Below are 13,608 nucleotides of genomic sequence, written 5' to 3' on the forward strand. Positions count from 1 at the left end.
GAAAGTTGTGTTTCAATAAAATGAGGCAATCATATCAAATGCTGCAAAGATGTCAAGTAGGTAGGTCATAGGTGAAAGCAGCACCAAGCGGTTGAATTTTCAATGTTGTGTTAAGGAAGACTGCTTAAGGAAAAGTCAGATAAAGCAGTGAGATGGAATGGAACACATTATAATAGTTTCCAAAGATAAACAGCAGTGAACTCAAAGAAGAGGCTGTGGTTTTCTTTAGGCTGTTTATTGTACAGCCTTTAATTCACTATTAGGGAAGAGAAGATCCAGGAAACAAAAAGGCTTGGAAGAATGAGCACCAAATATAGCCTTTCCCTGCCTTTAATCAGACTAAATAACAAGGGCAGGTGTAAAGAGCAAGATTATTGGATCCAAAGATGGCAAAAGGGAGAGAAACTGTCTTTTTGGCCCTTATTCCTTGCCATGAGATAAGGAAAGAATATTCCTTCTCCCAGTAGCTGGATGGTTACCTTCAAGTCTCAGATCATAATACAGGCAGTGGGACTGAGCCATAAGAAAGGACAACGCAGGCTAAGAAAAGGATGTGTCTCTTTTCCCCTTTTCCCAGAGCCTCAGTGCACCCTATTCATTTATCCTCTGTCATTTAGCTAGAGTTAGGTGTTTCCAGAGAAAATTGTTTTCTCAGAGGATAAGTTTGAGGTTCACAGTGAAATTTAGGAAATAGAGAAAAAAAAAATCAAGTCAAAAGCACAGGAACCAAAAAAAGAGGGAGGGCAAAAAAAAAAATTGAAGTTCTCCCCAACACCTCCTCCCCAAAATGAGATTGTCCCTTTTACAAGAAAAGGACCAGTGGCAAAGTCGTTTGCCTTCCCCAGGGAGCAAGCAAAAGGCTTTACAAATAGGGCTTAGTAAATAATTAATACAAACCAATGCTGAGGATACACTTAAAAAAATAGTTTGAAGCAAAAACCCAAGATGATAAGATAAATAGCAAAAACATTTTAAAGGATGGGCTCTGCTCTTTCTGGCATCTTTGTGTTCTGTTTAGGGGAAGGGAGATACCAGGAAATAACGGGTGGCTCTGGTCATGCTCTTTCTGGTCCACGTGGAGCTAAAGGGCACCCACTGGTTAGCCAAGAGTTAGCAAAGGTACTTGCTTTTTCGACATGGGGCTCCTTATTTCCTCAACTGGTGGATTTCTCAATGGCTTGTTAAAACTCTGAGGTGCTGTGACAGCTCCTGGACTGATTCAGACCACTGAATCCGACGAGTTGAAGCAGAATTTCAAATGCTGTTAACAATGCAGTATGTTGTGCATAAAGATAAATTAATTCACCAGTAATCTCTCTTTTCTCAGAAACATGATTCCGGTGACAGAGTTCCGGCAGTTCTCTGAGCAGCAGCCTGCCTTCCGGGTTCTGAAGCCATGGTGGGATGTATTTACCGACTACTTGTCCGTGGCCATGCTGATGATCGGTGTGTTCGGATGCACTCTGCAGGTAGGTCCCTAGACTCATGTCAAAACAGAGCCAGGGGCTTCCCTGGTGGCGCAGTGGTTGAGAGTCCGCCTGCCGATGCAGGGGACGCGGGTTCGTGCCCCGGTCCGGTAAGATCCCACATGCCGCGGAGTGGCTGGGCCCGTGAGCCATGGCCACTGAGCCTGCGTGTCCGGAGCCTGTGCTCCGCAACGGGAGAGGCCACAACAGTGAGAGGCCCGCGTACCTAAAAAAAAAAAAAAAAAAAAAACCAGAGCCAGAGCAAGACACTAAGCCGTTGAAACCTCTTTAAAAAGAGTGTGTGATTTTTAACTATGTATATATTAGTTGCTCTTCTGTACTTATGCATGGTGTTTGTAATCATGGCAGGGAGCCTGAAGCCTGATTTCCTAAACTTTCCTAATTAGGTAAATATGGTACTTGTAAGATTTAACTGAGCTCAAAGAGCAGTTGACTATAGTCAAGTGATATTTGATGTCACAAACATCAAAGGGAGCCCTTTATCTTTCAAAGTTGGTTTTATATCCACAGCAAAATATAGAATATAGCAAAATATATTATGTATAGCCAGAGTGCATTTATATTGTTAAAATGGAATGTTTTTATCTCTTATATTTACCCCGATAAGATTTTCTGGAAGGACTGACATTTTGATGAGATATTATCTTAACCCAATGCTTAGTTCTGAATTAAATTGTAACTGAATCATAATTTGTTCTATATAGATACTGTATATTCATATATTGAATCCAGATTTTTTTGCAAACCTATGTATCAGGCACCATACTTTGAGGACATATATACCTATAAGCAGTTCATTTCTAGGAGGAAACTAAATAAAGAGACAACAGAAAAGGCTATACTGTGCTAGAGGCTTCTGAAAAGCTCTATGCGAGTCCAAAGGAGAGGAACAAGAGAAATGGTTGTATTAAAACTTGAGAACCAGTCAGGAAAAGGGAGCTGGGGAGGAAGAAAGTGCCAGGAAGAGGAAGGAAAGCTCCAAGTCATGGATGTGAGAAAGGACACGACGTCTCTAGGAAACAGTCATTAGGACTGACACCCTTTGGGTGTCATCAGCATGAGAGTTGAAGCCATGCCTGGGAATGGAGTCACCCCAGGAGAGTGTGGTTGGTGAGATGATGTCAGGAATAACAGTGAAGAGTGAATGAATGAAAAGGAGACTCCTCTGGAGAAGGCTGAGGAGGGGCAGCCATAAGGACGGGGGGAAACCAAGAGAGAGGAGGGGCTCAGGTGTGGTCGGTGATGGCAGGTAGTTCAACTAACTCACGGGCTAAGGGGAGAAAAGCAGCAACTAGGGCATTAGAAATCTTAGTGTCACTGGTCGGAAAAGTGAATGGGAGTTAAAGGCTTATGGAACTTTCAAGTAGATCATCTGAGAGGAAGGAGAGCCAGGAGAGAGGGAAATAGCTAGAAGTGGTGCAGAGGAGAAATAAAGACCTTTTTAATGTTGATTTTAATAATAGTTAGCATCTAGTGCTTCCTACGTGTCAGGCACTCTTCTGAACACTTTACACATGTTTTAAATCATTTCATCCTCATGCCAACGCTAGTATATATTATTATTATACCCGTTTATAGATGCAAAACTAAGGCACAGAGAGATTAGAGAAACTTCCAAGGTGAGTAGCAAAACCCTTATTGAAGTCCAAGCAGTTTGGCCCCAAAGTCCCTATCCTTAATCCCTAACACCATGCTGCTTTTTATTTGTGGGCTGAGACTATCTCGCTCTCCTCCCCCCACCAAAAAAAAGGATGCCAATGAAAAACTAGAGTCTGAAAGAGAGAAAGGGCATTAATTCATTCATAAATAAAACAAATAGTTGTTGAAGAATCTACTGTGTGCCAGGCACTGTTCTAGGGGCCAAGCATTATCAGTGCAGGAGGAAAGAAATAAAAGACAAATATCCCAGCCTTAAAGAACTTAAATTCTGTGGGGGGAAAAAACAAGCAAAATAAGCAAAATCAGTTGGTAAATTATATATGTTAGAAGGTAATAAGGACAATGAAAAAGAAAATAAAGCACACGAGGATGGTAGGAGATCACAGCAGGTGAGATTAGGAGTTGTGGTTCTCAAATAGGGTGGCCTCACTGGGAGGTGACTTTTGAGGAGGGAACTGCAGATGTCCCGGGAGGAGCCATCCAGACAGAGGGAACAGAAAGAGTAAGAGACACGATGAACAAAGCAGTCACAGGACCCCTCCCCTTCTGCAGGAGAATTTGACATTTGGCTTTCTCAGCTTTCTAGCTCAGCTTCCCTGGGAGCCTGATAAAGGTAGAATGTTAACTGTGTTACTAGGCAACATTGCTTATGGCATAAATGGCTGCTGATTGGTCAACTGCATCTGGGCTGGGAGAATGATAAGCGCCTGGTAGGAAGCCATAGATGGGATTTCTGTGACTGTGGTGACACTTGTAACTGGGCATGTCCCTTGATACATGGAAGGTGTATCTATTGAGTTACAAGAGCTATTGGCTCCTTTGGAGCATAAGGCATCGAAGCCAGAGTAAACTCGGAATCTGCCTACAGTGGATCTCTTTTTCTTGCATCTGAGATGATCATGGAGAAGCTTAGGGAGAGACTAGCTCCTGGGCAGCGGTGTGGACCACCACACAGGCAGTTGTGAAGATTCCCCCAAAGGGAGAGAGTCTGATGCTGCCTGGCTGACAAGCTGTGACTCCAATCCTGTTTCTTTCCAATGATTCTGGTACCAAATGAGGTTTATGATAATACTATAAGTTTGAACGTTGAGATGATCCTAGGAAGACCCCTGGTGATGTCGCAGGCCTGAAGCATGGGTATTCCTCGCATGTTGAGGGAAAAGCCAGGTGGCCAGTGGGCTACAGCAGAGTGAGGAGAAGAGTGGTAGAAGAATGAGGCCTGAGAGGTAACAGCTGCTGGATCATGTAGGGCCTGGAGGCCACTGTAAAGGTTTTGTCCTTGCTCTGACAAAGGTGGGACATGTTTGGAGGGTTGGCATTATCTGACTTAGGTTTTGACAAGACCACTCTAGGTGTTGAGAATACAGTATGGGGGGGCGGGCAAGAGCTGAAGCAGGGAGATTACTGAGAAGGCTAGTGCAATAATCCAGGGAAGATATGAATCAGATGGCTTGGACCAGGACTGAAGCCGTGGTTCTGGATATATTTTGAAGGAAAAAACATTAAGACTTGCTGGAAGATTGAACTGAGCGTGAGTGATATGTATGAGAGAAAAAGAGAAATCAAGAATGACTCTTAAGATTTTGGGGCCTGAGCCACTTGGAAAAAGTTTGTTTTTGAGCATGTTGAGTTTGAAATATGTTAGATATCCAAGTGGAGAAGTAAGCAGTTGGATATAAGACCCAGTAGTTCAGGGTAAGAGAAGAATGGTCATCTTCAGGAGGAAGGATGTGATGGATCCAGGATCCGGGTGGGATTACCCTTGATTTGGGTGGAGGGTGTACCTTCCACAAGAATAGTAATGATGGCTACAGATGCATTTTATTGCAGGAGAGGAGAGGCACAGTAAGGTGGGAGTGTGTGCCTTGTAGCTTCTGTGAAATAGTAAGGGACACATCTGCTGAGAGATTGTGAGGTAAGAGGTAGCGGGACGTGGCAACAAGGCAGGTAGTAGAGAAGGGCGAATTTGGAGTGGCGAGTTTGGGAAATAGCAGAGGGAGCTGACATAGATCTGCAGGAGGACTCTATGTCTGTCTTTATTACTGTACCACGCACAGCACCAGCACTGCCACAGGACCTGCTTATGAACAAGCACAGGAGTCGTTTCTCCTTTTCTTTTTCTTTAATTCTTAATTTTATATTGGAGTATGTAGTCGTTTCTCCTGTTTACTTATTTCATAGCAGGATGAAATGCAGAAAAGAGAAACCACACAGAGTATCTATAAGAACTAGTAGCTAACTTGGAACAAAATAAATGAAAATGGTAGTGGGGACCTATGAAAATGTCTATGATGAACATCATTTAGGGATGTGGCCACAGTGAGTTCAGAAGGGGATTCAAGAACAACTTAAGCATCTCTTCCTGAGCCCTGGTCAGAACCCTCTTCCTGGAGCACAGCCCCCGTCACATCTCTCTGCCGCACAGAAGCATCCCACTTAACACCCTGCCCAGCACGCTTAGTACCTGCTCCTCATATGGGTGACCTAATCTGGACACTTCACACACAGGCCTGTTTTATCCTTACAGCCTTTAAATCTGGACACTTCATACACAGGCCTGTTTTATCCTTACAGCCTTTAAGAAGAATATGGACGCCAGTTGACTGGGTACAGGAAGTGTAGTCTGAGATGTCAAGATTCTAAAAAATGTGAAATACCCCAAAGGAAGATTCCATCAGAATATGAAGGTTACCAGGCTCAGAATTCATATGGGATGGACCATTTGTTCAACAAACATCCCTAAGCACCCGAGATATGTCAGGCATTATGTGGGGTGCTCGAAACGCTGAAAGAGAAATACGGTACAGCCCCTGCCGTCAGACTGCTAATAGTCTACAGACTGTACAAGTACAGAAGCAGTGCCGTTTGGTGTGTAAGCGCCTTTATGGTGATAGATTTCAAGAGCATTAAATATGATGTCATCTCAGCTACTGGAAGTTAGGGACTTGAGGAGGTGAATTTGAGCTAATTCTCAAAGAATGAGTATACAAAGCCAAAATATACATTTTTTAAAAAGAGGAATGGAAGAAAAAATCAGTATAAGCAATAGATTTAGTGTGATCATTTCACAAAACCCTCATTATGGGTCCTCATGGCATTTTCGGGGGCATCCTGCACTGGGTGGGGCATTCCCACAGAATCCAGGATGCTAATAGCACTCGCATTGAGTGATACTGGTAAGGAACCTGTGCTACCTGTGTGTAGAATCCCTATGTACTTTATTTAGCTCCCAGAAGGACCCTTGGGGAGTAGATTAGTCCCATCTTTCAGGTGAGAATTCTCATCTGAAAGATTACGTAATGCCCCCAAAGCCAAGAGGGATGCAGCGAGGGTTCAGATCTCAGGTCAGTTCTCCAGCATGCAGCTTTCACCCCTGTGCACTCTGCTGTGGGATATTATGGAATCATTACAGTTGCACAGATCCTGTGGCCAAATTTTGGCTCGTAAAACAGGATTTTAAGTATAAAAACAAGTGCAAAATGACTAAAAGAGAAAATAGAAAGTTATAAAAAGAACTGATTTTCTGAATTACAGCTTAGATTCTCTAAAAGATTATTCACTATACACCTGCTATTAAAAAAAAAAACTTCCAACCTATAGTGAACATTGAAGAGACAAGAAATAAGATATAAATTACTAAAGAAAGTAAAACCACTCAGTATTCATATTACAAATGAAAGTAATGTTTCCAAGGGGGAGAATTTAATCCCTTATTTTAGCTCTCTTATGATAATCCTCTGAAATTGGTTTAATGACTGAAAACTTCATAAACAAAAGGTTCTCTGTGAAGCTCAAAATCCTTTCCCACTTCCAAGGTGATCTTACAATAATCAAAATATGTTTTTATGCCTTGATTTTCCTTTTGTGAAATGAAAGTGCAGTCATTCTGATCTTCCTTACAAAACAAGTTAACGCTTGGGGTTTGAAAACACGACAAAGCAAAATCTAAGTAGGGTTAGAAGAGCACTCTGGTGGTAAAATAGGAATCCAATCGTTTTTGACTATTTTCTAAATGGCTTCTTCCAATGGCAAACACTATTTCATTATCTCTTTATTCCTAAAAGATTGCGTGCATATAGGTTTAACACTATGTAGCTTTAAAGATACTGGGGGAAGGAGGAAGTTATCGACTATCAATGGGATGTTGATTCTTTCTTGCCCTGATGTAAAAGGATTAAAATCAACACTTGTCTTACTCATCTGACAAATATTTATTCGTTTCTGAGCAAGTAGCTATTTTCAAGGCTGCCATGGGATAAGAGCATGCATAAAGAGCATTCCTTAGATTACATCAGAAAGAAACAAAGAAACAAATATAAACTCATTGTAAACCAGGAGAGTGTATGTATCCTATTTCTGTACAGTCACAGACCCTCAAGGACCCATAGCATAAACACCCAATCTTGTGCTATAAATAAACAACATTATTCAACTTCTCAAAACACTCAATAAAATAGACGAAATCCTGAAAGGTCAACACGTTGCTTCCTGGAAAAATAAGATTGCTTTAGATCTCTGCTCCATGACTCCAGGTTATCTTATTATGACCAAATCCAAAACAGCCCATCGTCAGGCCATTACCAAATATAGAGTTAACAGTTAGAAACCAGAAGCAGGAACTGGAAGACAAGCCCCCTGAAAACCCTAGGGGACTGCTCTGTGACTGCTACACAGGAAAGACATTTCCTGCTTTCTGAATTGGGGTGGGGGGGAAGCCAAGGGAATGATTTCAATGACTTGAAACCACCTACAAAAAAAAAAAAATCTTTGTGGACTAAGCCAGTCGCCAGGAGCAAACTGGCTGGCACCAGCAGGATCACACTGGACAAGAGTTTGGTGCATCTGAGCTGCTTGGTTGGAGTTAATCCCCACTTTTATTTTTGGTACATACTCAACTGCTTCTCTGATTTAGAACCATCAGCATCAACGCCATGGCACATGGCCTTCAGCCGATAATGCTCAGAGGCAGTTCACTGGAAAGCACAGGTGGTAAAAATTATAGACCGCAGAGGGATTTCAGAGTAGTTCATTTTGATAATGTGCCCTGAATCCTTGCTTCTATAATACCTCTCTCCCCCAGTCCTCTGTCCCATACTAACCGGGATCTCTAGTAGATCTTTTTCTCTTGCCAGATCTGAATTTACAGATGGAGACTCAGAAATTCGTACTTAGATTAGCCTATTGTTTAAGGTGAAATTCAGAATGCTAATGAAACAGCAGATAGCACCAATGGGTAGGCTTAAAATGAAGACCTCATCTACGATATGTTTTATAAAGTTTCTGTGTACCCACGACATGTCAATATTCTACTTCAGTCTTTGGGGAATATGAAACAAAAATCATTTGATGGTGAACATAATTTTAAAGAAAACCTTTCGCATCTCTGTAGGGATGGATGGTGGTAGATGCTGTGAGAGAAACACTACTTCAGAATCCCTGTTACATCTAGTAACAAAAATATGCCTCAGTTAGGACTTCCTTGTTATGGTGGTTTATTCAAACTGATACTTTTTTCTTCCCTAGAACTTTATTTCTTGTCATCTATCACCTTGACAACTTAATGTGCAGTGAATTCCTGGCCACAAGAATAATATATGAGTGCCTTTCACCTCACTTGCTTGGGTTTAACACAGGACATGAATCTAAATGCTTTTCTTAGGTCATCGGATGCCGTCCAATGCCAGTCAGTGAATGGGGAACATTTCCTTTTATTTCACTATTATGGATTGTTATGACCATGTTGCCATTGATTGTTTAATAATACATTTTTTCCCTCAAATAATAAAGCACTGACAGAGTACTGGATTTTTTTCCTATGTGAAGCAAATGAGATTTACTGTATATTTAGTCTCTGTTGTGGATCCTGTACTGTAAATAACCAAAATCCATGTTTAAAAATCTCTATTAATTGGGTTTATCATGATATGGAGGTAGATAATCTTGTATTTCTAATCAGGACCCCTGATTTGGAGACCCTCCCCGATCCTCTCATCCTATCAGGCGAACAGATCCACTTGAATTCTTCTGTCCTCGCTTGGTTCCTCTCCAAGGCCCTTCTTTCCCATTTCACTGAGAACACTGACCACATCTGGATCCTCCCAGCCATACAGTGACCCTGTGCTAAGGATTAGGCCAACACTGGCACTACATTTTAATTACAAGGCTAGTAAGTTTCTAGGTTATATCTGGAGTCTTCTATTTAATATAAATAATGAGCACTGCCCCTTTGTCCCCTATACTACTGTTTTCTTGTAAAATCCTGCATTTTTATTATTTTATAATTCCTATTGTTTTGGGACATCTGGCCTTCATATAGTTTTTCTTTAAATCTAGTGTTCTTGTTTTGTGTCTAATTTTTAAACTATGAAATGAAACACTCCCAACTAGAAAGATACATACCAATTAAAAGGTTTAACAAAAAATAAGATACCACTCAGAATGGCAACAAAAACTATCAGATATCTAGGAATTAAGCTAATCAAGAATACACAAAGGGCTTCCCTGGTGGCGCAGTGGTTGAGAGTCCGCCTGCCGATGTAGGGGACACGGGTTCGAGCCCTGGTCTGAGAAGATCCCACATGCCGTGGAGCAACTAAGCCTGTGTGCCACAGCTACTGAGCCTGCGCTCTAGAGCCCACAGGCCACAACTACTGAGCCTGCGCACCCCAACTACTGAAGCCCGTGCACCTAGAGCCCACGCTCCGCAACAAGAGAAGCCACCGCAGTGAGAAGCCCGCACACCGCAAGTAGCGAAAGCCCACGCACAGCAACAAAGACCCAACGTGGCCAAAAATAAATAAATAAGTTTATAAAGTAAAAAAAAGAATACACAAGAACTTAAAAACTTTTAAATGCCTAGTCAATGACATATAAGACAATTTGAATAAATGGAAAGACATTGTATGTCTTTGGATGGCACAAACTTGATATTACAAAGATGTTCAGTCCTCACAAATTAGTTTATAAAATCAAAGCAATATTAAGAAAATTCTAGTTAGATTTTTTTTAAGAAAAAGCAACTTGGTGAACATATACCAAAATTTATTTGAAGAGTGCTCACTTATGGTGGTGAAGAGGAATAGAGTGGTGTAAGGTGATAAAAGGAAAGAAAAGAAACAGAGAGGAGGAAGAGGAGATGAAGGAGATGGGGAGGGAGGGGCTTTGCAGGACCTGATAACATACTGTACCTTGAGAAATATGGAGAGTTCAGCCCTCTGCCCCGAGGGTCCCCAATCCCACCTCACACACAACAAAACACTTTGACTATATGAACTAATTTCTTCAGAAGCTCCGTCTAATTCTCATCCCTTTTCCAGTTGTAAATTTATAAATCTCTGTGAAAATATTCTATTTCACAAGCAGGAAATTTCCTAACTCTAGATTTCACAAGTGGGTAAATTGTTAGCTCTAAGATTTAGCATCCCTCTGTTTCAAAAACAAAACTCTAATTGGAAGAATTACCTCTAATTGTTAGGAATAGAAACTTTATAAGGCCAGGCCTCGTCTGTAGGGTTCATTCCCGCATCCCCAGAATGAAAGACAATAGCAGTCCTGTGGGTCATGTGTAAGTGCTCACCAGAGTTCATTCTGTGGAATGAAGGGATGAGTGAGTGAGGAAAAGTGGATGAGACATTTTTGGCATGTGCTAATGTACAGTGAGCATTTAACGGCTGTGGAAAGGGACTGAGACCTTTGAATTACAGAGATACTGTGCTAATTTCTGGGTATTTTACATCATAACTTAAGAGATTGTGACCAGCATAAAAGAGAGACCAAAAACCCTTATATGAGACCTGCTTGAAGGTATATATAGCCTAAAGTTGAGAAGATTGATGGGACTATGAGAACAGACAGGAGATGCTCAAAGAGCTGCCATGTGGAAAGTGTAGATGTTTTAAACTGATTCCACGTGTCCTAGAACACCAAATAGAACCAACAACAGAAGTTTTAGGAAAGAAGATTTTCGCTCAATACAAACTCAACTTTCAAAAAGTTAACAACTTTCTGAAAAGGTCATGTTAGGTAGTGAGATTCCTATTATTGCAGATGCCCGTTGTAGAGAGTGAATAGCCTGGTGGAGGGGAGGCTACAAGGAGAATCCATGTGTCCTCAGACAGAACCTTGCGCATTTGTCTTTAACATGTAATAAATAGTTCCAGGCAATGGGGTTAGGCAGTGATAAAAATGACAAGGCCCTGCCAAAAAAATAAAGATACATTTAGAATATAATGTCAGATATAAGTGCTTTGTAAGGAAAAAGCAGTGTAAGGAGAGAGAGGGACAGGGGTCCTACTTTAAGTAGGGTTGTCCTCTCTGAAAAAGTCACATTGGAGCAGAACTAAAGGAACTGAGAGAGGGAGGTATGTGGGTATCTGGGAGAAGAACATTCCAGGCAAAGGAATCACAAGAGGCCAGTGTGGCAGATATAGCGACAGCACGGGGGAGTGTAGCCCTTTGCAGTGTTTTCTTGCTAGGATCCACTGTGTAAGACTTGAAGTCAGTATTGACCTAAATTGAGCATTACTGCAAATGTCAGCCTTCTGAGATTTAAGCTTCAGACTTGCCAGAGTTAAGACAAAGAATTTAATCCTGCGGTATCTGGAACCTGGGACCTTATGAACTACCAAAACAATTAGTATTACCTCTTTGTTGACACTTAACTAACCACAGTGTGTGGAAGAAAATGTTAAGAACATATCTCATGGCCCATTCAAGACTTCAAGTTGCTAAAAGGCAGGATCTGTGTGTGATACATCTTTGTACCCACCTTTGTGTCTTAGACCTAACACTCAAGAAATGCGTGTTGAGTGAATAATCAATGTGCTTCAGCAGCTCTAAGAATTCATTGACTCTTTTAATAATAAAAACAATTGTACAAACTGTCATTTAAAACTGGATCATAAACTGGTGGAGGAAAGCTTTGTGTGGGATAATTAACGACAAGGCGATAAAAATCAGATCTCCCCTGCAAAAAGCAGAAAAAGCATCCAGTAGCAAACGATCTCTCTTTAGTAGTATCAGAGATTAACCACAGCACTCTGCAGAGCTGGAAAGGAATACTAGGAGCATCCTCTCTAGAATAATTCGCATAAACCTAGTGCCAGAGAAGGGAGACAGGCCCTTATGCTTGAGCAATAAACTTGAAAGAAAAAGTCCTTTGAGGATGTACCGCAAAAATGTGCTAATAATAGATCAACAATTCCTGACTTGTATATGTTATATGCCCTCACATGTTAGAAAACTACAGCCAAAATTTGTGTGTAAAAAAAATCATGCTGTTGTGACAGAGAAACTTAAGAAACTATAGACATTGAGGCACCTCAGTAGAGCAAGTTACAGAATCGTTTCAGTGAGACCAATGAAGTATATTTTTACAGAACTGAGAATTTATGTTTTGGCCATATGTGGTTGTTTTATAATAAAGTTGAATGCCATGGTGAAAACCAGGTTTTTCTTACCCAGATGATTGCCCATTCATACAGATGTCATATGGAGAAGAATATTTCGGGCATCCCCAAATAAACCACATTATGAGTGTTGATTGAGTTCTGTAACAGTATTAGTACTTGATCTTGTACCCATGGAATAGATTTTATGAACTGCCCTGAGAGTCTAAAAACCTCCATGTTGTTTTGTGGGAAAATGGTTTCTTCTTTCTAAACAATGAGTTTTCAAATGAACTTTTGAGGGCTTGCTTATGTTCATTAACTATTTAGTATACTTTAGTCTTTTGGAGATTTTTTAAAATTTGTTTCAAATTTAGTGATTTCTGAGTAATGGTGATATTTTCATGATATTGGTTTATTCTAATCTAAGAAGGTTATAGTCCTACACTAGTTAAATGTCTTTTAAAAATAAAAAAATAGAATTTCAGAATTGGAAAAGAATTTAGAGGTGATTTAGTATAAGTTCCCATCCGGTATAGAAATCTTTTATAGCTTCCTTGATGGATTAATATCTAGTTTCTACTTGAGTGTATTTGGTGATAGCAAGAAGTGTTCTGTTTAATGAAATTTTTGCTATGAAACTGCAAATAAATCAGTGCATATTTATTGAATGTTGACTAGGTTCCCAGCACTGTTAGGTATTATTGGGAATACAAAATAATTTAAGGCTCCATCTCTGCCCCAAAGGAGCTTAAGGAATAGTTGGAGAAGCAAAATAACACATTCATTCATTGTACCAGTTTATTCAGTATGCGATGTTATAGGCACTGTGCTAAGTTCTGACAGCACAAAACTTGGTCTTGGACCTGAAGTTGTTTAAACTGTTGCAAAGATGGACATTCATATACATCCTTCTAAAACAGAAGATAATTGCTGCGGGGTGTGTGTGTGTGTGTGTGTGTGTGTGTGTGTGTGTGTTCATATTGCAATGACCATATATTGCAATAGCTGCAAAAGAGGAAGGATAGTTAAGTCTACCTGGGGAAATCAAGTTTCTTGATATTCTAGGTAGGATG

At 40.7% G+C, this 13,608-nt stretch overlaps 1 protein-coding gene across 1 annotated transcript in view; it reads left to right on the plus strand.

Annotated features, from left to right (window-relative positions):
* LRRC8C (leucine rich repeat containing 8 VRAC subunit C) overlaps nt 1-13,608 on the plus strand; it is a 92,966-nt gene that overhangs the window by 57,944 nt on the left and 21,414 nt on the right. Inside the window, exon 2 of the mRNA XM_032610514.1 lies at nt 1,328-1,469. Within this exon, the coding sequence (XP_032466405.1) occupies nt 1,332-1,469 (138 nt within the window). The 5' untranslated portion in view covers nt 1,328-1,331. The remainder of the gene's footprint in view (nt 1-1,327; nt 1,470-13,608) is intronic.

The sequence above is a fragment of the Phocoena sinus genome, chromosome 1 (genome assembly GCF_008692025.1).
Source record: "Phocoena sinus isolate mPhoSin1 chromosome 1, mPhoSin1.pri, whole genome shotgun sequence".
Classification (NCBI taxonomy): domain Eukaryota; kingdom Metazoa; phylum Chordata; class Mammalia; order Artiodactyla; family Phocoenidae; genus Phocoena; species Phocoena sinus.